Genomic DNA, 24090 nt, shown 5'->3' on the forward strand with positions numbered 1-24090 from the left:
AAGTCACCTCTCCTCCAATGTCGACCTTAATGATGAGATCCAACAGTCTTAAATGCGCTGAAGCAGCTTTTGGACGTCTCCGAACAAGAGTCTTTCATGATCATGACATCCGAACAGACACCAAAATGTTAGTGTACAAAGCAGTGGTGATCCCAACGCTCTTGTATGCATCAGAAATCTGGACAACATACCGACGACAGCTGAAGGCACTTGAAAAGTTCCATCAATGCTGCCTTCCAAACATCTTAAATATCAACTGGGAAGATAGAAGAACCAATGTCAGCGTGCTAAATGAAGCAAAAACAATGAGCATTGAAGACTACGTCATCAAGAACAAACTAAGATGGAACGGTCATGTTGTTCAGATGAAAGACGAACATCTGCCAAAACAAATCTTCTACTCCCAGCTTAAAGGAGGTAAACATAAAAGAGGCGGACAACAGAAGAGATTCAAAGACATCTTAAAAGCCAACATGAAGAAATGTAACATTGACATCAACAACTGGGAAACCAATGCCAAGGACAGGAAACCCCGGCAAGCCATCATCTGAGAAGGAACAGCAACTTTTGAAGCCAACAGATGTGCAGAAATAGAAGAAAATCAAAAGAGAGGCAGCAACAACCAAAGCCCGATCTGCCATCTGAACTACCTGTCCTGAATGCGGAAGAACTTTCAAAGCCAAGATTGGACTCAGAAGCATCAACGGGACGAAGACCATCTTCCTTGACCTTGAGGGATAGCCACAACGAAGACAAAAACCAACAATATTTTCCTGGAGTTAAATGTTTTCCTGCTGTCAATCATTCTGGAAATTTAAAAAAATTTGGAAATGTTTTCATGGCCCCTATATTTGGCTAGAATATCAATAGTTTCCAAAATTTAAGAGACTGACAACTAGGCTCCCTGGAATCTCATAGTTAATAGCTTTCCAGACACAAAACACCCAACCATTACCCTCTAATACAGCACAGAAACACACCTTTCAGCTGAACTTGTCCATACCCAAACTGGTCCAATTTGCCTGTGTTTGGCCCATATCAATCTAAATGGAGTAGTTGGTTTACAAACAAAGGCTGTGTGTAGTGAGACTGCTAGCAAGGAGAGGCTGATGATATGGCAAAATTGCAGTCAGTGGGAGTAGTTGCAATGTAAAAGGGGGGCAAAAATCAAAAAGTGTGAGGAATTCAGGACTAAAGTTTGATGAATTTGTAGCACAGTTACAGATTGGCATGTAGTATGTTCTGTGCCTCACCTAATCACAGCTGAAAGAAAATTATAGCTGTGAGATTAAAGTCCAAGGATACACATTGCATCAAAAGGACAGTAAGGTAAGCAGAAGGGGTGGAGTGGCTCTCTTGGTAAAAAAATGAAATCAAGTCAGTAGAGAAAGGTGACATAGGATTGGAAGATGTAGAATTGTTGCAGGTAAAGCTAAGAAACTGCAGTGGTAAAAAGACCCTGGTGGTCATTGTATATAGACCCCTGAATATAGTAAAGACGTGGTCTGCAAATTCCAACAGGAATTAGGAAATGCATGTAAAAGTGGCACTGTTACAATAGTCATGGGGATGTCATTATGCAGGTAGATGGGAATATCAGGTTGGTGCTGGATACCAACAGGAAGTTGTAGAATGCCTACAAGTAGCTTTTTAGAGCAGCTTGTGGTTGAGCCCACTAGGGAATCAACTATTGTGGATTGGGTGCTACGCAATGAGAATTGATTAGAGAACTTAAAGGAACCCTTAGTGGCATCAGTGATAATGATAGAATTCACCCTGAATTTGAGAAGCAAAAGTCAAATGTGTCTGTATCACAGTGGAATAAAAGGAATCATAGAAATATGAGAAAGGAGCTGGCCAAAATTGATTGGGAGAGTACACTGGCAGGGATGATGTCAGAGCAGCAAAGGCTAGAATTTGGGAAGGTGCAGAATATATCCCATAGAAGAAATATTCTAAAGGCAGGAGAATGCAATCATGGCTGACAAGGGAAGTCAAAGCCAATATAAAAGTCAAAGAGAGGGCATATAATAGAGAAAAAATATTGAGAAGTTAGAAGATAATCAAGTTTTTAAATACCAACAGAAGGCAACTAAAAATCTAAAAGGAGTAAAAGATTGAATACAAAGGTAAGTTAGCTAATAATATTAAAGAGGGAATCAAAAGTTTCTTCAGATATATAAAGTGTAAGAGAAGCAAGAGTAGATATTGGACTGCTGGAAAATGTTGCTGGAGAGGTAATAATTGGGGACAAGGAAATGTGAATAAACTGAGTAAGTATTTTGCATCAGTCTTCACTGCAGAAGACATTAGCAGTATGCCAGAAGTTCAATTGTTGGGACAGAAGTGAGTGAAGTTGCCATTAAAGAGAAGATGCTTGGGAACCTGTAAGGTCTGAAGGTAGATAAGTTACCTGGATCAGATGGCCTATACCCCAAGGTTCTGAAAGAGATGGCTGAAGATTGCGGAGGCATTATTAATGACCTTTCAAGAATCAATGGATTCTGGAGGAATGGAAAATTGTAAATACCACTCTGTTCTTCAAGAAGGGAGAGAAGTGCAAGAAAGGATATTATAGGACAGTTAGTCTGACCTCAGTGGTTGGGAAGATGTTGGAGTCAATTGTTAAGAATATGGTTTTGGGGACATGGATGCACATGATAAAATAGGCCAAAGTCAGCATGGTCTTCAAGGGAAAATTTTGCCTGACAAATGTTGGAATTCTTTGAAGAAATAACAAGCAGGATAGACAAAGGAGAACCAGTGGGTGTTGCATTCTTGGATTTTCAGAAGGCCTTTGAGAAGGTGCCACACATGAGGCTGCTGAATAAGAGCTCATGGGATTACAGGAGATACTAGTGGATACAGCGTTAGCTGATTGGCATGAGGCAAAGAGTGAGAATAAAATGATAATGTTCTGGTTGGTTGTAAGTGACTAGTAATGTTCCACAGAGATCTATGTTGGGACCTCTTCTTTTTATGTTCTATGTCAATGATTCAGATGATGAATTGATGGCTTTGCAGCCAAGTTTGTGGATGATATGAAGGTAGTTGGAGAGGCAGGTAGTGTTGAGGAAGCAAAGAGGCTACAGAAGGACCACTATTAGGAGAATGGGCAAAGCAGTGGCAAATGGAATACAGTGTTGGGAAGAGTATGGTCATACACTTTGGTAGAAGAATGTTTTCTAAAGAGGGAGAAGATTTCAAAAAATGGAGGTGCAAAGGGACATGGGAGTCCTCATGCAGGATTCCTTAAAGGTTAATTTGCAGGTTGAGTTGGTGGATCACTGGTGAATCCTCACTTGGGAGTATTCTAAGCAGCTTTGCACCCCTTATTAAGAAAGGATGTGCTGACTTTGGAGAGGGTTTGAAGGAGTTTCACAAAAACAACTCCAGGATTGAAAGCCGTCATATGAAGTGTTTGATGGTTCTAGACCTGTACAGAAGAATGAAGGGTGACCTAATTGAAATCTATGAAATGTTGAAAGGTCTTGATAGAGTGGATGTGGAGAGGATACTTCTTCTCATGGATAGTCCAAGTCCAAAGGACAGCCTCAGAATAGATGGGTGTCCTTTCAGAACAGAGATAAGGAGGAATTTCTTTAGCCAGAGTGGAATTCAGTCTCCACAGCTGCCTGTGGCAACAAGCCTTTAGGTATATGTAAGGCAGAGGTTGATAGATTCTTGATTAGTCAGGGTATGAAAGGGCTGGGAGGGAAATGGATCAGCCACGATGAAATGGTGGAATAGACTCAAAGGTGCAAATGCCCTAATTCTGCTCCTCTATCTTATGTTCTAAACCTGTCCCAGCCTTACACCCATCTAAATGTCTTTTAAACATTTTACTTAACCCGCCTCTACCACTGCCTCTGGCAGTTACTTCCACAAACAGACCACCCTGTATGGAAAAACTTGCTCCTCTACACCCATTTAAACCTTTCTCTTCCCACTTTAAACCTCAAGTCCTTTAGTCTTTGACCTACCTACTCCAGGTAAAGATTACAGACATACTTTATTGATCCCGAGGGAACTTGGGTTTTGTTATCATTATCCACCCTATTTATGTCCCTCATGGCCATAAACCTCAATAAAATTATCCATCACCTGCCTTTGCTCTGGCAAACATAGCCCCAGTTTATCCAGTCTCTTAACCAAAGCCTCCCAGTTCTAGTGATATTTTTATGAATCTTTTCTGCATTGTCTTTAGCTGAATAACATCCTTCCTGTAGGCATGCAACCAGAACTGTAGACAATATTCTAGGTGCAGTCTCTCCAATGTCCGATAAGAGCTGAAACATAATGCCTCAACTCTTGTTCTTGGTGTCTCAACTGATGAAGGCAAGTGTGCCATACACTTCAACATCGTGCAATTGTGTCATCACTTTCAGAGAACAATGTACTTGCTCTAATTCTACATCACTCCTCAAGTCCCTGCCATTCATTGCGTATGTTCTGCCCTGGCTTAACTTCACCTCACATTTTGTGCAAGTCAAATTTCATCTGTCATTCCTTTGCCCACCTTCTCAATATGATGGCTGCTATTCTCTCAGTTAGCCCATCCTGCAGGACCTTATCAGGAGCTTTGCTACAAATCCATGAAGACTTTAAACACACTATCCTCATTGACCCTTGTTAACTTATGCAACAAAAAATTCTTTAGTCACATTCACTTTCCTAAACAAATTAGTACTCCGCCAATTAACATGTGCCTTTTTAAACTGAATGTTGATAATGTCTCTCAAAACTGATTCAAATTATTTCCTTACCACTTAAGCACAAACTGTCTCACAATTACTTGGTTTCTTTCTTACTCCATTTTTACCCACATCAGCAGCACTCCAATACTTTAGTAGCAGCAAGGAAGGACTGAAACAAAGCCTAATTTTATCAGTTGTGTGTTCAAGGATTTATAACCAGAGCTAGCCCAAGAGGATCCATATTCTCCTATTTACAAGTTGATCTCATGCTGGAAAAGCAGGAACCAATGCTTTCATCACAAACAAATAGAAATTAAACAATGAAAAACATTTTGGATATGTGGTCAATTAACTGTATTGTGTCATAATCTCTCTATACCCACATTTAACTGTTAGCCCAAATCATTCCTCTCTGTATTTAAGCTTATTTTTCTCATATCTCCTCAAAGACTTGGATTGCTCGATTCTTTGTGCAAGTAATCCACTGATTTTCTAATCTTTTTTTGAAATTTACAACTATTGAGAATGAAACCTCTTGAAGACTTCAAAATATTAAATTAATCCAGAGGAACCCATCGTTTCCTTTTGAAAATTATAAATTACATACGTATCAGACTGAAACATATGATTTATGAAACAAATAAAATTGGACAAAACCCTAACCAATAATGAAACTGCATCCTGTAAAGTGCAGCATCATTTGCAATCAACAAACTGGTACCTTTATTTTCACCAATACTTGACAGTGAAAGGAAAGACTTAAAAGTGATCCAAGTTACTTCTATATAAATAGGAAAGTTACCACATAATTTGTAAAACTGCTGACATCCTTAGTAGCACATGCGCACATTTCTGTTTGTGTATCTGGTCTAACTTCACTACACTTGCACAGAACAGTATAGCACAGTAAGGCCCTTTGGCCCACAATGTTGCACTGACCTTCAGCTCATCTGCATACCAAGACCCTCATCTATGCCAGTCCCTGTAGATATGACAAATTCCTCTCATTGTGACAATCTTGTTTTCATCCTTTCAAATTTGAATTCATTCAAAATTCTGCTGTTCCTATACCCAAACTCTTTCCACTATCTTCAAAGCTCAAGTTAGAAGTGTGATGGAATATTCTCATGCCTGGATGACTACAATTTACAACACTCAGGAAACACAACAAACCAGCTCCTTTGCTTAGCACCCAGTCCAGCACCTTAATTATTCAATCCTACCTTTATTGAGATGCCATGGTTGCAGTTTGTACAATCTGCATACTGCACTGGTTTCACACCTAGGCTACTCCAACAGCACCATCAACTGATTTCCCTCTAAGTTACACACTATTGTATTGTCATTCCTTTACTGCTACTGGGCTTTAAATCCTGGAACACTCTACCTCAGAGGATTACTAACCATTAGCAGAAGAGCTGCAGTGTTTGAATGTGGCAACTCCCTTACCATCTCCTCACATCCTGTAAATTAAGAAATGTTTAAAAGTGTTTTAGTGCATCTAAAATACACTGAGGACATGAAGAAGAGTAACAAATCTATTCAAATTATCTAAAAACTTTGAAAATTGTGCATTCAGCCATTTAATTTACTTTATCAAAATAATTTCATTTTCTCAATTTGCCATACAAATGACTTATACAAATTCAGTTTTGCCTTCTTTAGTTTATCTAATTTTCTAAATAAGTAGAAAATTTATGTTGTATTTTATCCATTATTCGGTAGACAACAAATCCTAACAATTTGCAACTAAAAGAAATGAGATTCTATGCTTATAAATATCCACCTTCTGGCAAAACAAGGGGGACATTAACAAATGTCATTGTTTAAACATGCACATATTCTGTAACTGAACTGGATCAGTTTAATTTTCAGCAATTCAAACACAGAATTTTCATGAAAACCACAGAAAGGAGAATTCACAAAACTAGCACCAGAGCTAGAATGGTCAGAAATCTGAGGCAATTCAGTAGCTTCCCTTCCTCACCTGGATGCACAGATGCCCCATAGCTTTCAAGCAAATCTGGTTCATTTTTTGGCAGAAAACACAAGGATAGGAAAATGCTGGGTGTCAGCAATTTGTTCTGCTGGTGCAACAATAAAGCATCAAAAAGCCATTCTTACTTCTAATGCGTCAAACTTCCTAATTGACAATAAATTGAACAGAGATGCTGATTTGGAATGAATAGCTTCAAGGGGCATGTTTCAAAGCAGATACCTGAACAACTAATTATCATTTAGTAAACCGCCACAAGATTTATACATTGCATATACTGTCACCAGAGCAATCTGCAAAGATTTTGCTTAACCCGATTCAGTGCAGTATCAGTGGGAATTTCTGGTACTGTAACAGTGTTCTGCACAATAGAGCAATACATCATATATGGAGATTACATATTTCTATTTCATTAGCCCCACACCAGTTTAAGCAATAAATTTTTGTAACCACTCAGTTTGTTCTCTGTAGGTCAGAGAAAGGAATATGAGCTTCAATGAGGGAAAGAGTTGCAGAAACACATGTTAGTATGAAGATATTAAATGTCAATAAAAAGTGGATGCAAATTCGCCCGTCAAGGTAAATGTTCCTTAAATAAACCCTGAATAAGTTTATAATTTTAAGTATCTGCTGGAAAGACTTTCCAACTTGCTCCAATTTGATTTCTTTTTTGCAAACTGAACTATACCTTCAATAAAGGAATAAAATGATCACTTATCCATTAGATGAAGACAATACGAGTAAGTTTACAAAGATTATTAAAGAATAGTGTCAATATAAGAGGGAATAAGAGATTAAATTTAATAATTCTGTAATCTGTTGCTATAGGCAAGAGTCAGACATTGGAGTCCATCTTACATTGCTGATCTTAGATGCAGATAATTCAGTAATTAACTGTTTTCATATTCATAATAAAATAAAAAATAATAAATTTTACCACATATATTAGGAAGACTGATTGGACTTCCTTTTGTTGAGTTTCACTTAACAATTATCAGTGGAACGCATGATTCAGTGGGATCCCGTTATTCAGTTTGAACATTTACATACTTCCAGACTTTCATTACATTTGTCATGTTCATAAAATTCTGCATTTAAAGTGTTATTGAGTCTGGTCTTATTGAAAACTGCAAGATGTTTTTCATAAACTTGAAGTAACTTCATTAAAACTTCTGACACATGAAACATTCTTTTACCTCACAGTAAGCTCTCTTTGAGTACACATCTGATTTTTTAGCTCCTGCTTTCAAGAACTGATTTTATACATTATGCTCTCCATTCAGTCATAGAACATTGAAAAGTTCTAAGACGGACTGGAATCCAAGTTTTCTACAAAGAGTCAGGACCTTTCTCACAGCAATCGATTTATATACATTTATGGCAAAGCTGGGTTGTCGGAATCCAATAATTACGCCACCTAGAAAATAACAGAACAATAAGATCTTCAGCTTATCTGGTGAATTGATTATAACTGAGTGAAATGGTCATGAAAATAAGATAAAGCACTACATTATACAGTTTGAATATCCATGAAGCACCATTCATGCATTCAGCAATTGTTTTTGGTTCTCTAGACTTCTGTTAAGAATTAATTATTCTCCATTTTTAATTATTTAATAGAGTGAATCACAAAATGCACAAATATTCATCTTTTCTTGATCCATACTGTAATACCCATGCACGACCATGAGACATAAATCATGCCAGTAACTTCCTGATAAAAAATTTAATCACAGAACTTCCACACAACAATATCTGAGATGTTGGTAGGAGAGCCAGGCTAATTCCCTTAAGTATTTATTGCACAAAGCAAACCAACTTTTGCATTGATCAAATTTTGACAATGTACCAATTAGGTTTTCACTAATGTGCAACCTGGACCACTAAAACTTACCTAGATTCCTATAATACATTATTGTTTTAAAATATAAATATTCTACTAACCAGTTAGCTGCTATTTTACAATGATCTGCTTCAACCAAAGATTTCATTCTTCATGTTCAAAGAATTAAGAATACTGTCAAATTTCATTTATCTGCTTTATCATTTCATGTGTGTACCCAAAGTGTCCAATGGGCTTTAGAGTCTCCATTTTGTAGAACGAGGAATTAGTTCAGAGTCAGCTTAACTTTTTGGGTTTGGACACATTTCAATCCAACACAAAGATATACCCTGTTGGCTCATGCACATCAAGGCACGTTACATATTGAGAAAAGTGAAAAACAGTCCAGTCACTGCCAGTAACTTTTTACCACTGATGAACCCATAAGTAATCCTCTTGCATCTTGCATTTGTATTAATTAACTCATGCCAACACACAATTTGGCAGGTAAGTGCAATAGCTGCATCCAAAATAGAATCACTGAACATGCATAAAGTCCGAAAGCAGGGAAAAAAAATCCACCCAATATTTATTACCAGCCTAGAACAGTTTTTAATTCAAGTTATACAGTTATTTAATGGCATCTCAAGTCTGGAACATTATCTTCATAAGCATTCCAATAGTCACTTGCATTGAAGCAAGTCTCAAAATCATAACTGATCCATGTTAAGCTTGGCTTTTCAAAACCAATTTTCAAATAAATGCACAAACTGGTACAAGCAAAATCTAGCATTAATCTGTGAGCCACCATTTCAAGTCAGACCAGTAACTCATGAGATTAGCCACACAAGTTTACGTAAGGAGTTGTCTGACATATCCTCGATACGCTGTATGTAGAATCAAGGTAGCAGCTTCTGAGAAAATTTGCAATTCTGTATAGGATTTGTAATCCTTTATTTCAGAGACTCTGACTTCCTATGATTTTCATTTCTCTCACAAGATTCAGCAGCCACCTTGGATCAAAGGTAGAAATTTTGTAAGGAGAAAGAATCCTCATTCGTGCAGCGTTTTTTTAAATATATAAAGACTTGTCATAATCCAATGACTGACCTATGTTAGCCAGCCATTTGATAATGACTTCTGCCACAATAATAAGCATTGCATCCACTGCACTATATATTACAATGAGGTAACGGAGTACAAAGTTATGTAGAACAGGTCTTGTAACCATTAATTTTCAGGTAAACAGATTTTTTTTTAAATATTTTCAACTTGCACTGTTTGTTTTTATTTAGTTTTGAATGTGAAAAGATAGTAATGAGTCTTTTTTTAAATATTTCTCTTTATGTATTTACAAGCTCTTGAGTAGTACTATAGTTTGAAAGTATTACAAGCACTTCCTCAGTTGAATTTTTGTTTGTACAAGTTCTCCATATTCTGCAGTTCATGATGTATGGGCTTGGAAATTCAGGGAGCATCATCTTCCAGTTGAATGTTATGTACATTTCTAGAGCAAGCTGAAGCAGGCAGGAAGAATTACTGGTACATATTACTACTTTCAGCCATTATTGTTACCACCCTCCCCCTCCCCCCAACCCTACCCATATACTAAATTTGATGCCCTATATTTGTTTGTAATGGTCATGTAGGCAAGAGTTTGGGTCTTTTTAACTATATTACATTCTGTTTACAGTAACTGCAAACTCAAATTACATCACTGTTGCAGTTCTAAAAATAAATTAAAGTGTTCAATTTTTTTATTTTTTGCTGCACAGAAAAATGGAACCATATGTCCTTTTAAAAATAACAAAAAGCGTAAAATTTAAAACAAAAATATTTTCTATAAATAATACATTTTTTAGTGCTCCCACCCATGGTTCTTTAACATCACCGCGGCTTTTCTTTACTTGTGTGTACCATAATTTTCATCATGATCGCTGACTTTTTTCTGTGCATATTTGTTGCGATGATTGGCCTTTGTGCACTTTGATTGGCGAAGACTTTTTAGGTTCAGTTATCTTCTGACTCCTCCTCTGCTTCTCTTAGCCATGTAAAAAAAGCCGTGACAGATTTTAGCGCTACCCCTTTGCCATTCTGTTCTGCTGGGTCTTTGCTACATTCCCATTTGTAGAATGCATCTTCAGATATAACATCCTCATCATACAAAGTGTCAAAGAACATCCTTAACAAGTCTGGAATTGGAAAAATACAACATATTAATACATCTCACAGCACAAAGAAAAGCAATTTGTCTGTTTATATTTAGGGGCAATTTGATGAAATGAGAGTAGATTTTTTGTTTTGAGAAAGTTGGTAATTTCACACAATCTTAGAGGAACTGTGTTTCAAGATGAACCACAGTAAGTTTTAAGGTTAGAGAGGAAGCTGAAAGTAATGTGAGTAAAGATCCATGTAAACATGTGGGATTGGGAATGCCATGCGCATGGAGAAAACTGAATAGTCTATTTTATAACTGAATAACTCAGTAATAAAGCCAGCAGGATGTTAACTACCAACATCGACAATCACTCTTTTCTAAATAAGTTACAGTCCAATCATTAGCAATAGGGAACTGTTACTAATTTCCTCTCAGTCACTTCAGAATAGGTAGATCAAAGCATTCACCTAGCAGGGATGCTTAAGTTAATACAAACCCTGCATCACAAGGTACAAAAAGACAAGGAATGGCCAAGTCTCACTAAAATAGCACTTGGCTTAACTGTTGCAAATGTGGAGCACCCAGGACTAGTGATGTGAAGAAAGTGACTGCAGAACCATCAGCTATGCAGTGTGAAGGCTTTGCCTTCAAATTACCCTGAAAACTTGGGCAACCAATAACAACTTGGTTGTAAAAGCTGTGAGTTGCTTTCAATCATTTTTGTATATTCAGACATTTAAAGAAATAATAAAATTCAGATAAATGAAAACCAAAACCACTTCCAAATAAAAATCAACTATTAATAAAAATGAATTCAAAGAAATTAAAATATTAACAAGAGATACAGTGTGGAATAGGTCCTTCCGGCCTTTCAAGCTTTGCGGCCAGCCTAACTACGGTACAATTTATAATGACCCATCAACCTGCTAACCGGTGCGTCTCTGGACTGTGGAGACGAAGCGCACACATTCCATGGTGTGGACGTACAAACTCTTTACAGAAGACACCAGGATTGAACTCTGAACTACGATGCCCTGAGCTGTAATAGCATCGTGCTAACCGCTTTATTACCGTGGCATAACTTGCCTTTCCTGAAGTTGAAGCACTAAAATTCCCAGTGTAATTAATAGGTTCATGGAATCCTCAAGATCCAACCTGGCAAGCGATCCAAATTCATCCAGTTTTGAAATTCTGGGCTTGCAAATGGACTCTATTAAGGATTTGGCTCACTCTAGTCAACCAGCGATTCTGTGAAGCTGACTTAGAACACGTATAGTATGTGTATGAGTAGTTTGACAGGGACGGTGGTGAAAGAGGAGGGGGTGAAGGGGTGGGTGAGAGTGGATTACATTCCATAAACTTTAGGTAAAATTATTAGTAAAGAAGCTTGCACAATACATACTAGGAGGTTGATCAAGTTTTACTATTAATGCTTGTAGTGCATAAAGTGCTTGTAATTCTCGTTCAGGATCAGAATTAAGGTACTTGAGTAACAATCGCAATCGCTGCTGTATAATGGTTGCATCTACACGACTTGAAGCTCCTTCTCCTAGAAATAGGGGATTAAAAATTACAAGTAAGATTTATAGCAATGTGTAAATTATTGTTTACATGTTATACTCAACTGGTACTTAATTGATGACTTGGACCCTATGGTACCTGCCTTGGACTTGAGAATATTCAAATGTAATATTTTTGAAAGAAAGGAAGAGGCACTTTGGAAACAGATAGGAAAGTAAACCTCAGGCACAGGATCAGGCATGATCTCATTGAGTAGTGGATCAGGCTCAAGGGATTCTTAAGATGTATTTCTACCTCAATTTCTAATACTAACAACACATACCGTACTTAAAACCAAACAGGGAAATGCCATCATATAAGGTTTATCGAATGGTGAAAGGTTTTAATAGCATCGACGTGGAGAGAATGTTTCCTATGCTGGGAGAGTCTAAGACCAGAAGAGACAGCCTCAGAATAGAGGGGTGTACTTTTAGAATGGAGATAAGGAGGAATTTCTTCAGACAGAGTGGTGAATCTGTGGAATTTGTTGCACAGTCAGCTGTGGAGACCAAGTTTTTACGTACATTTAAGGCAGAGGTTGATAGATTCTTGACTGGCCAGGCCATGAAGGGTTACGGGGAGAAGACTGGAGATTGAGGCAGAGAGGAAAATTGGATCAGCCATGATGAAATGGCATAGCACAGTTGATGAGCCAAATGGCCCAGTTCTGCTCCTGCATCTTATGGCCTTAGGTCTAAACTACTGGCAGATTATGAGTGGATGTCTAATTGATAACCTGACTTTCAATCTTTCCGAAGGACACAACATACTTAAGGAAAAAAATCACAAATATTTTTGCATTGATTTTGAATCAAATACATAGTAAATTACAAAAACATCATAAAGAAGCTGATTTATTGACCTGTAATAGATGATCTACATACAGTTGTCATCAAAGCTCTAAGGAATGTTGATGAACCAATCTGTGTTTCATCTAAATTAGCCTGTAGGAAGATGAAGAAATAATTTTAGACTTGAACAATAATGAAATCAACTTTCTATGATTGATCCAAGTGTACAGTTGCAAGAAAAAGTTTGTAAACCCTTTGCAATTTTCTGTAATAATTAATCGTAAAATGTGGTCTGATCTTCATCTAAATCACAGTAATAGCCAAACACAATCTGTCAAAACTAGTAACACAAGAACAATTGTACTTCTTTTCTTCAATACCGAGTACACAATTTAAACAATCACAGTCCAGGTTCAATAAAGTATGTGAACCTCTGGAGTAATGCCTTCTACAAAACTACTTGGAGTCAGGTGTTCCAATCAATGAGATGAGATTTGAGTTGTGGGTTATAGAGGTGACCTGCCCTATAAAAAAAGACAGAGTCAGGTTACTGGCAGAGCCTGCTTTTCTCAAGAAAGATCTGTTTATGTGCACCATGCCTTGATCAAAACAACTTTCAGAGGACCTTAGAAAAATTGCGGAGATGCATGAAGCAGGAAAAGGCAACAAAAGCACTTCTAAAGACCTGAATGTTCATCAGTACACAGCAAGAAAAGTTGTCTACAAATGGAAGAAATTCAGTACTGTTGCTATTCTCCCTAGGAGTGGGCATTCTGCAAAGATCACACCAAGAGCACAACGTGCCTTGCTGAAGAAGGTGAAAGAGGTGAAAGAGAACCCAAGGGTAACAGCAAAAGATCTGCAGAACTCTCTAGAACTTGTTGAAGTCTCTGTTCATGGTAGGACACCAAAGAGGAAACCACTGCTCTTCAAAAAAACAATTGCTGCATGTCTCAAGTTTGCAAAAGACCACATGGATGTTCCACAATGTTTCTGTGATAACGTTCTATGGACAGATGAAACAAAAGTTGAACTTCTAGGCAGAAATACACACCACTATGTTTGGAGGAAAATAGGCACTGTACACCATATCAAAACCTCATCCCAACTATGAAGCATGGTGGAAGGAGTCTCAGGACGAGGACAGCTTGCAGTTGTTAAGATAACAACGAATTCAAAATTATATCAAGACATGTTACAGGAGAATATCAGGGCAGCAGTCTGTCACCTGAAGCTTAATAGAAGCTGAATGATGCAACAAGACAATGATCTGAAACACAAGAGTATATCAACAGAATGGTTTATAAAGAAGAAAACTCGTGTTTTGGAATGGCCAAACTTTAACCCCTTGAGATGCTGTGGCATGATCTGAAGAGGGCAGTTCAATGCAAGATATCCCAGAAATCTTGATGAACTGAATCAGTTTTATATGAAGGAATGGTCAAAAATTCTTCCCCGCTATTGTGCAAGTCTGATCAGCAGCTACAGGAAACGTTTGGTGAAAGTCATTGCTGCTAAAGGAGGTTCTGCCAGTTATTAAATACAAGGGTTCAAAATACTTTTTCCAGCCTGGACTGTGAATGATTAAACAACGTGGTTAATAAAGATATGAAAAGTACAATTGTTGGTGTGTTATTAGTTTAGGCAGATTGTGTTTATTATTGTGACTTAGATGAAGATCAGACCACATTTTATGAATAATTAATGCAGAAAACCAGGTAATTGCAAAGGGCTTACAAACTTTTTCTTGTAACTGTTAGCTCTGATCAGTTGGCTTGAGGTTTCACCCTGCAATTTCAAATTTGAAGTCAAAGTACATCTGAATAAAACTACCAAACTTCATCCATAGAAAATCTAGATAAAAAGCCCTATCCAAAATAAACACCATTTAGGTTGCACTATGGCATTTAATGTCTTCTTTTTGTTATATACAAGTGTGAAGAGGCACTTATAGAAAACTAGTGAGAGTTGATGCCTACCAGTCATTGATGCGACAAAGAGAAAGCACAGTTCTAACAAATAAAAAAGAGAAATGAGAAAATTTTCTGTACACAAAGGATGTTCGCAAAGAAAATTCTGTTAGAAATTATGTTGAAGTTGATATCAAAAATACAATTACAAAATGGGGTAATTGCTTTAAACAGGAACAGAACTGAGACAGTTATTGTAAAAAGGCCACTCACAAGGCAAGACAAAAGATAAACAAAAACCTGTTCCTCCTTTTTCATTTCTACACTTTTACAGTTTATATAGCACTGCATTTGGTAACAGACATCCTGAAGCATTCTTCACCCAATGGTGGATATTTAAAGTGTTGTGATATAGGAACTAGGTCTCCCATTTTTTAGTTTTGTGAGAACTCAATGATTTGATGATCTATTTTACTTACCATAGTTAAGTATAATTATTGTGTGGGTTGTTACTTCATTGAAACCATAAACCAATTGAAACTTTTGCACTTTGATAAGAGAGGCAGATCTCAGTGTACAGTGGGGTGATCTTCCTCTATATTGCCTAGATTTTGGGCTCAATATAACTTGAAGCTATAATCTTCTGTCAGGGCTGAGAACGCTAATTCTGAAACAGGATCACATCCTTAATTATTAAAATGGCAGAATATGAAATCAGCATTGATAGGACAAGCAGCAAGTATGAGTACTAACTATATAGGAAAATCATAAACCTAAGTATGGATTTGTAAGTTTCTCAATGATCAAAATGTCCTGAATCATTGAAGGTAAAGTTATCATTGTAAGTTAGATAATTTCTGATTGTCAGAAATTATGTTGAAAACACTTCTGAATAATTTTACAACAAAGCAGTTTTAATTTAGAAATCTGTACTGGAGTTGCCTAATTGGATATGGTCCTTGCAGGTCAAGATTGCAATAAAATCATCATTATATGCTGTGTTATATGACATGGGCAAATTTTTCTACAGAAGTGGTTTGCCATTGCCTTCTTCTATGCAGTGTCTTTACAAGGCGCGTGGTCCCAGCTATTATCAATACACTTCAGAGAAGGTCTGTCTGATGTCAGTGGTCGGATAATCAGGACGTGATATGCACCAGCTGCTCATACAACTGTCCACCAACTGCTCCAATGGTTTTATGTGACCCTGATCGGGGGGGGGGGGGGGGGTGGCTAAGCAGGTGCTACAAGGGCGACCTGCAGTCTAGTGGAGGGAAGGAACTCCTTACACCTCCTTTGGTAGAGATGCAATCCCCACCCTATCACCCACAATAAAGTAAATAGGAAAATTTTTAAAAATTTTGTGATGCTAATTTTTCAACCTGACTTGTTTCAAAGGGAGTCACTTTAATGATTAAATCACATCCAGAATCTGCTTCAATTGACTAAAGTATTTGTGTTAGTGTTTTTTTTTAGTTGGAATGTATTTTTCAAGCATGGAAACCCAATCCTATATTTAACACTTAAATACTGAGTAATCCATGGACATGGAATCTCTGCCTGCCTGAAGCAAAATGGCCTATCTGCTCTTAATAATATTAGATTAATAAAAATTAAATCAACACACAATAGTATCAACAGGAACACAGAATTACAGGTCACAAACTGCTGCAGAGAAGGTAATTGAAAAATCAGACAGACTGCTCAACAGATTCTGGGCAAGCTTGGATATTGTTTAAAGTTACACATTTCTTTATGTAACAGTCACACAAACATGTAAGCATGTGCCCTACTATTTGATGGATTTATACCTATACCCATTATACAGGAAAGAAGTGCATTCACAATGCGGCTCCTAGATATATCCAGAAACGTATACAATGTTTGTCTAGGTCAGTGGTTCCCAACCCTTTTTTATGCCTTGGAGCAATACCATTGAGGAAGGGGTCTGTGGACCCCAGGTTGGGTCTAGATGATTGTCAATTAGTTTAATAATCATGTTTAGAACACAAATTACTCTTACTGTAAATTTAACATTATGGCTAGTGTAAGAAATTGCCAGACAAATGGATTAATCTTACAGAAAGTCAACACAAAATAAAAACAGAAAACATTTAAAATATTCAGATCAGTTGGCTTCCATGGAGACAGAAACAATGTTTTAGGTCCTGCATCCATAATAGTTTGCTTTTGTAAAATTCAACCTACTTCTACCCAATCAAAGATTTGCTCATTGCTGGCCTTGTCTTCAATTATAAGTTTTTCTAGCCACTTGTTCAGTTCTTCAGCAGAGAGCTCCAATTTTGAAAGTGCTTCAGAAGGACCAGAAACATCTGATACAGTAAACTCCAATTTCTGCAAAAGAATCACAAAACTAATATTAACAGTCTCAGCCAACATAATTAAAGCATGACCATTCTCTGCAATAATATATCCATTTATCCTGCCTATTCAGTTTGAGCTTGCAATATTCAGGCTAATTACCAATGATTTCATTTTATAATGTCACCATCACTCAACTCTCTAATTTCATTGCCAATACTACATCTGTGATTGTTGATGATTCAACAAAGGATTTCAAAAAATGCTAAACAGAAAGATCCAGGTTCTAGAACAATGTAATTTAAACCAATATAATGTTATTACATCAAGAACATAAAACAGCTCAAGGTTATCAAATGTATTTGTATGACTCAGTACACCACATCATTCTATTTCTTGTCACAAATCAGAGTACTCTGAATTCTAAAATTTAAATTGTTCTTAAACATAATATAAGCAAGGCAATATTTGCTCATTTGCATTGATATTTTGACAATACGTACTCACTTTGTTAATTTTATGGGTAATAAAATATCTGCTATTCTAAAATAGTAGTAGAGAAATGTTTTCATATTTCACACATTTGTGAGTTTGGTTTCTTTTATCTTAAAGTTTCTTGATCTAAACTGAACTTTGAAATGATTGCGATACGCAGCAATGACAAGGCAATTTTTAACTTAAGCCAGTCAAAGCAATTTCTATCTCTCTCTGTTTGGCCATTATTCATTCTGAGGCTTAGAAAATGAAAGTTGTTGCCCTCTCTCAACATGACTGGAAGTGGCCATTGGTTGACTCATATAATTATTACATTTCAAAATGCAAGTGGAGGAACTAGAAATGATCAAGACAAGCACACATCTGGTTGAAGCAAAACGGGATATTTTATTACATGAATTGATTGAGACTTAAAGGTAATAGACTCACTTTATCACTAATGAAATGTTGAACATCAACTCCCTCAGGAAGGAAATCTTTCCAATTTAGGCCAGCCTCTTTCCATAAGGCCCCAACTTTCTTATGGCTCTAGTAACAATAAAAGTGAAATGTTATTCTGAATGAATTTCAATAATCTTCGTACAAGAGAAATAAAAGTATAAACAGAACACTGAATTCTATTTGTCTATCAGTACGTGAGCCAATAAATTCTGAACAAAATTCTCCTTTCCACTCACCATTTGTTTGCATAGAAGGTGCAAAATTTCTGCAAGCAGAACCCCTGCTCTCCCTACAGGATGTAAAGGTTTACTAAGTTCTCTGCAAGAGAAGAAGATCATGTTTAGAATCAGAATCACTATCATAGGCATGTGTTGTGAAATTAGTTAACTCAGTATCCTACATCACAACCCAAGGATCTTTAGACTTGCACCTAGAGATATTTACAAGTGCAGTTTTCTGGCATGATTGGTCCTGGGAATGAGACCTGAAAAATTATGCTGCATGACACTTGTCAATTTAAATTATGTTCTGGTGACAATATTCTTCATGCAGAAGTGGATAAATAATGTTAAAATACAACTTTGGTGCTTTGAACACAGATCGCAAGAACATTCTATTGGTACAGATAACTTAACATCCTGGGGAGTAAGATATAACATATACAGGTAATCCAGAAGAAGAGACTGTCAAAAATTTTTAACGAAATCATTGTATTTTTGAAAATAGTGTTTTAAGTTCTGGTTGAGAGATCAGAAAACAATTTTCTTAGTATTGACAAAATATACTGTTGTAAAAGTAAACTGTTTCTTACGTAAATAATTCTCTCATAGAGATTCCTCCTTCTTGTAACATGGGTGTCACAAGTTCACCCAGGTACAACCATATATGTGGTATGTCAATGGCCATATCCTCTGCCAATTCCAAGAGTTCTAAAAACCTAAGAAAAACAAATTAACTATGAGAGAAAAATTATTCCATTTCAGAGCATAGATATCAATTGATTTATAAAAAAAACATATTGTTATTTTGAGCAACACACTAAAAATGCTGAAGGAACTCAGTTCAGGCAGCATCTATAGAATTGAATAAACTGTCGACATGTCATACCGAGACCCTTCATCAGGACTGGAAAAAAGGGTTTAGAAGCCAGGATGTGAGGGAAGGGGAAGGTGGCAAGCTAGAAGGTGATAGGTGAAGCCTGGTGGGTGAGGTAAGAGGGATGAAGTAAGAAGCTAGAAGGTGATAGGCAGAAAAGGTAGAGGGCCAGAGAAGAAGGAATCTGATAGGAGAAGAGAGTGGACCATGGGAGAAAGGGAAAGAGCAGGGGCACCGGGGGAGGTGTTAGACATGTGAGAAGAGGTGGAGGGGCAGAGTGGGGAACTGAAGAAGAGGGTAGGGGGGTGGGAATTACTGGAAATTGGAGAAATTGATCACTATGAAGTTATACCCCAATGACAGCAAAAAAAAACTGTACTTGAAGGTAATAACCCTTTCACCAAAATCCACTGTCATTAAATGCAACCCTCCTCTCTCTCCAATATCCATGCCAGCCCACAAGGACATCCTGAAGCCAGGCAGTCAATGAGCAAACAGCGCTTTGTAGCCAACTCACTTGCTTTGTGCACAGCAAATACACCAATCCAATTGCTATTTTGAGCTACTGTACGTTAAATACACAAGTTCAGATCTTGGTTAATGCACGACTTATTTCAGTTAATAATGAATGGAGGTTGAACACAAATTATAAAATAATACAGAATTAGTTTAGCCAGTGTATTTAGTTGAATTTCAAAGCCAACAATTTATTAACCAAATAGAACATTTGCAGTCAATATAGAAGGGAGGAAGAAATTAAAGGTAATCAAACGATCTGGTTATTACATCCTAATTATTGCTCATCCTTAATTGTCATTTATTTGAATGCAATGAAGAAAATAATAACCAAATGGACAAGCAACTTAGGTAAATGATCAAATGTGACAGGGACTCTGTGAATAGGATGCTTCAGTTAATATAGTGGATAATAATTTGATTGACGGTGGCACATTCCTGATGCCCTGACAATTTTCATGTGCAAGATTGGCAGTCATACAGTATATGCCGACACAGATCATGACATTTCCAAATGTAAGTAGCTATATACAGTGCTTTGTGGTATTTTAATGTGAAAGATATTCTACAAATGTACACATAGATTGGCTATTTGTGCAAAATTTTATTGCACTTTATTTTTCTTCTTTAAGTATTACCCTTTGAAGAATTCATCCTTAGGTAGTTTTTCAGACTGTATCAGCTGGTAGAAAAGCTGTCCCATGTGTTCCCTTGTTATCTGACTTCTCTCTAACGTTGACTCTACACCCACTCTTACAAAGACATGGAGTAGGCTCAGAGAATTCAATTCATCCACACATTGGAGCGCTTCCTAGAAACAGAAAATAATTCAGTCAAACAGCATTGCCAATCACTTCCTTTTTCTTTTCACACAGGCAACACCTTTTGGAGAAACGCAACCCTGATAATTTAATCTGTTAATTGTTTATTCTAATACTTTGTGGTTTTCTGCTCCAATGTGACCGAAAAACAGTAGCAGTCAAAGCACAATGCAAATGAGAAACCGTTGGGGTAAGCTTTATTTGCTGGTACAGCTGAAGGACATGGGGAACAATTGGCAAGAATGTTGATTGGGGTGGGGGATAAACAAGAACAAGCTACATATTAATGACAGAACTGGAAATAAAACAAACTTACTATAATTATCAGAAAATATTTAATGGAATCACAAGACCAAGTATACCCAACAACTTGCAATAAACCAAAGGAAATAATGACACTTCCTTTCTTTCCTTCCAGCCTTTTATAACTAGCACTATCAGTTCAGAATATACCAGCACTGTTAGCAGATCAGAGAGGCAAGCAACCAAGCAATATTGACATGAGTCACGTTACTATATTGCGCAACATACAAAACCTCACAACACACCAGGACAGAAGAAACACATGAAATATGAGGGCAAAACCTCAAACAGCAATGGCAATCACTTTATAGATATATCATAATTTTTGGCAACAACAGCAAACATTTCAAATATATAGTCTGACATTTTAACACATAAATTACATGTAAATTATTAAGAACATTCAATATTCATAACTAATGATGAATTGATAGACTACCTTGGAAAATGTGAATCCTGTTTTGAAAATACAAGCAAGTGTTAGTCACGTGCTATTGCAACAGGTCATTTGGCCCAACCAAACCAGCTAATGTTTTGCTCAACTTAACTTTTCTTAATTTAAATGACAACATTAATTTTTAAAACCTTCTCCTTCCTCCAATATTTAATAATCTGTTTCTCTCAATTATTCCCAGTGATAGCCAGTTCCAAATTCTCAAAACTCCGTGGGTAAAGATATTTCTGCTGAATTCTCCACTTGATTTCTTTGTAACTATTTTGCAACAATTACCTCTTCCACACAAGTGGAAATTCTTAATCTAATCAATTATATACTCCCATAATTTTAAATAGTTCTTATTTTTATTTAAGATTTTAAAGAAAAGTGATACCCATTCTGTTCATCCTTTCCTAATTCTGCACTGAATAAGAGATACTCAACAGTTTGATATTTTATGTTTTTTTTAAATGGCATTTGTTCTGGAATGGGGATTTCCTGGAATCTTGTTAGCCAAATATTCAAAGGAGCCGAAACAATATTCTTCATGGAAACTATGCAGGTTTATTATAACAAACATGAGGAAATCTGCAGATGCTGGAAATTCAAGCAACACACACAAAATGCTAGTGGAATGCAGCAGGCCAGGCAGCATCTATAGGGAGAAGCATTGTCGACGTCTCGGCCCGAAACGTCGACAACGCTGCTCCCTATAGATGCTGCCTGGCCTGCTGTGTTCCACCAGCATTTTGTGCGTTGCCCAGGTTTATTATAATTAGTTTCTGGACAAACCTTAACATTTAGGTACTTATTTTAAAACAAAATTCTGTAAGTATTCACCTTATAATCGTTAATGTGCAAAAACTCATCAATAATAGACTTTGATTTTTTCTCCATTGTTTCTTCAGCCTCAACAGCTCTGAGGGAAACTTCGGCAGAAGGAACTTCCGATTTCACTAAGGAAAAAAAACAGCAAATTCAATGGTGTTTCCTTCAACACAGAGGTTGTAATGAAATAACTTATTGTAACTAACTGGCCTTACTTTAAGAAACCCATCAATGGTTAACTACCTGCTGATGGGTCTTAAAGGAAGGACCAGTTAGTTACAATAAATTATTTCAATACATCTCCAATGTTTGGTTATCTATTTTAAATTAACTTCACCCACAATAAACCAAGTACAGCAACTATAACCTCTTACCACTATTTAAGAGTATTAGAAATTAATCAAAGAAATGTTCCCATAACAAATATTACAACAGCTACCTTATGCCCATAAGTCATTACCAGTTTCCCATAGCAATTACATCTTTATGACATCAGCATCATGTCACAGATGACATGATGAAATCACAACTGACCAAAGCCTTTGCTACCAGAACATTCAAAGAAATATACATGTTTTTAAAAATATTTAACTTTATGTGTAACAAGTACTTGAAACATACAATGAAATGTGTTGTTTGCGACAACAGCCTGAGGATGAGTCCACAAGTGTCACCATGCTTCTGGCATTAACGTAACATGCCCTCAAATTAGTAACCCAAACTGGTGTCTTTGGCATGTGGGGGGAATCCAGAGCACCCAGAGGAAACATGTGGCCATGGAGAGAACATACAAACTCTTCACAGACAGTGGCGGGAATAGAGGCTCGATTACTAACTGTTACGCTACTCTGCCACCCTTCCTTTAACATTCAAATATTGACGCATTACTGATGCTTATAAATTCTTGAAATGAAAAGCTGATGAATAAACCCTTTAACGCTGTATCTGCTGCTCAATCAATATTTTCAAATGGCTGCTTATTAACCAAGAGCAAAAATTCAATAGCCTATTGCTATCAGAGTATTTTTTTCCTCCCCATTCCCCACTCTAATCCAACAATTCCACTTGTTGATAACTTATGTTATGATTTCACTGACACTTGTTAAAATTAACTACTTTGTGACAAGTATACGTAAATGGAGCATGGAAGCCTATTGTAAAGGGGGGGGGGGGGGGAAGAGACTGGAGGAGAGTAGGCAGCAGTTGATTGACAGCCAGAGGCCAATTATCTCACCACACCTGAGGTTAATTATGCCAAAGTCAATTTGATCTCTGTGCCACAGGGAACGAGGCCACTTTTATTTACAAATTTAACTAAATAACTTTAATAAAAATAATACATATATTCCAAGGATACTGCTGGAGATCTCTATGAGCCACAGTAAATGTTAAAATACTGATATTTTCTTCTGCACCACTTGATAGTTGACTTGGCAAAAATTCAAAACTAAGTGAATATCTGGACATAAGCTATTGTAAACATAATGCAGAGTAGAGGAAGGTCAAGTTTTCTTTTCCATGCAGACTTCTAATTATACCATTGATTTCCAAATTAATGGAGAAAAATCTGAAAGTCTAGCTTTAGGTTGGCTACTAAATATAACAAGGCAATTCAAGCAACAGGAATTGCAAATTTACCATTTTCCTTAGTACGGTTCCTATCTCCCTCTGCACTCTTCTCCTCAGAGGTACTTGTGGCTTGTTGTACAATTTCAAGGGCTTCTCTCCTCTCTTCTTCTCGTGTTCGATCATCAAGGAGTTCCTTATTACTGCTCCCTCTTGTGATAGCTGGCCGACCTGCTGGTTTATCGTTCTTCTCTCTACCTGTACTGCTTCGACTACATGAGAGATTGGGAATGGGATGGTGAGGGATAGAAGAAGATGGCCTTTATATTATTG

General features: G+C 36.9%; 2 protein-coding genes across 20 annotated transcripts in view; both read right to left on the reverse strand.

Moving 5' to 3' along the window:
- Nucleotides 1-5939, reverse strand: part of hp1bp3 (heterochromatin protein 1, binding protein 3) — a 57643-nt gene extending 51704 nt beyond the window's left edge. Inside the window, exon 1 of the mRNA XM_073031719.1 lies at nucleotides 5921-5939. The gene's annotated coding sequence lies outside the window, so the exon portion shown is untranslated. The remainder of the gene's footprint in view (nucleotides 1-5920) is intronic.
- Nucleotides 5940-9087: 3148 nt separating this feature from the next.
- eif4g3b (eukaryotic translation initiation factor 4 gamma, 3b) overlaps nucleotides 9088-24090 on the reverse strand; it is a 314500-nt gene continuing 299497 nt past the window's right edge. For all 19 annotated transcript variants that reach the window (XM_073031699.1, XM_073031706.1, XM_073031707.1 and 16 more), the window contains 10 exons: nucleotides 23830-24029; nucleotides 22204-22319; nucleotides 20442-20614; nucleotides 19004-19129; nucleotides 18429-18510; nucleotides 18181-18279; nucleotides 17143-17289; nucleotides 13096-13177; nucleotides 12076-12222; nucleotides 9088-10707 (listed from right to left, as the gene is read on the reverse strand). In XM_073031699.1, the coding sequence (XP_072887800.1) occupies nucleotides 10526-10707; nucleotides 12076-12222; nucleotides 13096-13177; nucleotides 17143-17289; nucleotides 18181-18279; nucleotides 18429-18510; nucleotides 19004-19129; nucleotides 20442-20614; nucleotides 22204-22319; nucleotides 23830-24029 (1354 nt within the window). In that variant the 3' untranslated portion in view covers nucleotides 9088-10525. The remainder of the gene's footprint in view (nucleotides 10708-12075; nucleotides 12223-13095; nucleotides 13178-17142; nucleotides 17290-18180; nucleotides 18280-18428; nucleotides 18511-19003; nucleotides 19130-20441; nucleotides 20615-22203; nucleotides 22320-23829; nucleotides 24030-24090) is intronic.

Source organism: Hemitrygon akajei, chromosome 29 (genome assembly GCF_048418815.1).
Source record: "Hemitrygon akajei chromosome 29, sHemAka1.3, whole genome shotgun sequence".
Lineage (NCBI taxonomy): Eukaryota > Metazoa > Chordata > Chondrichthyes > Myliobatiformes > Dasyatidae > Hemitrygon > Hemitrygon akajei.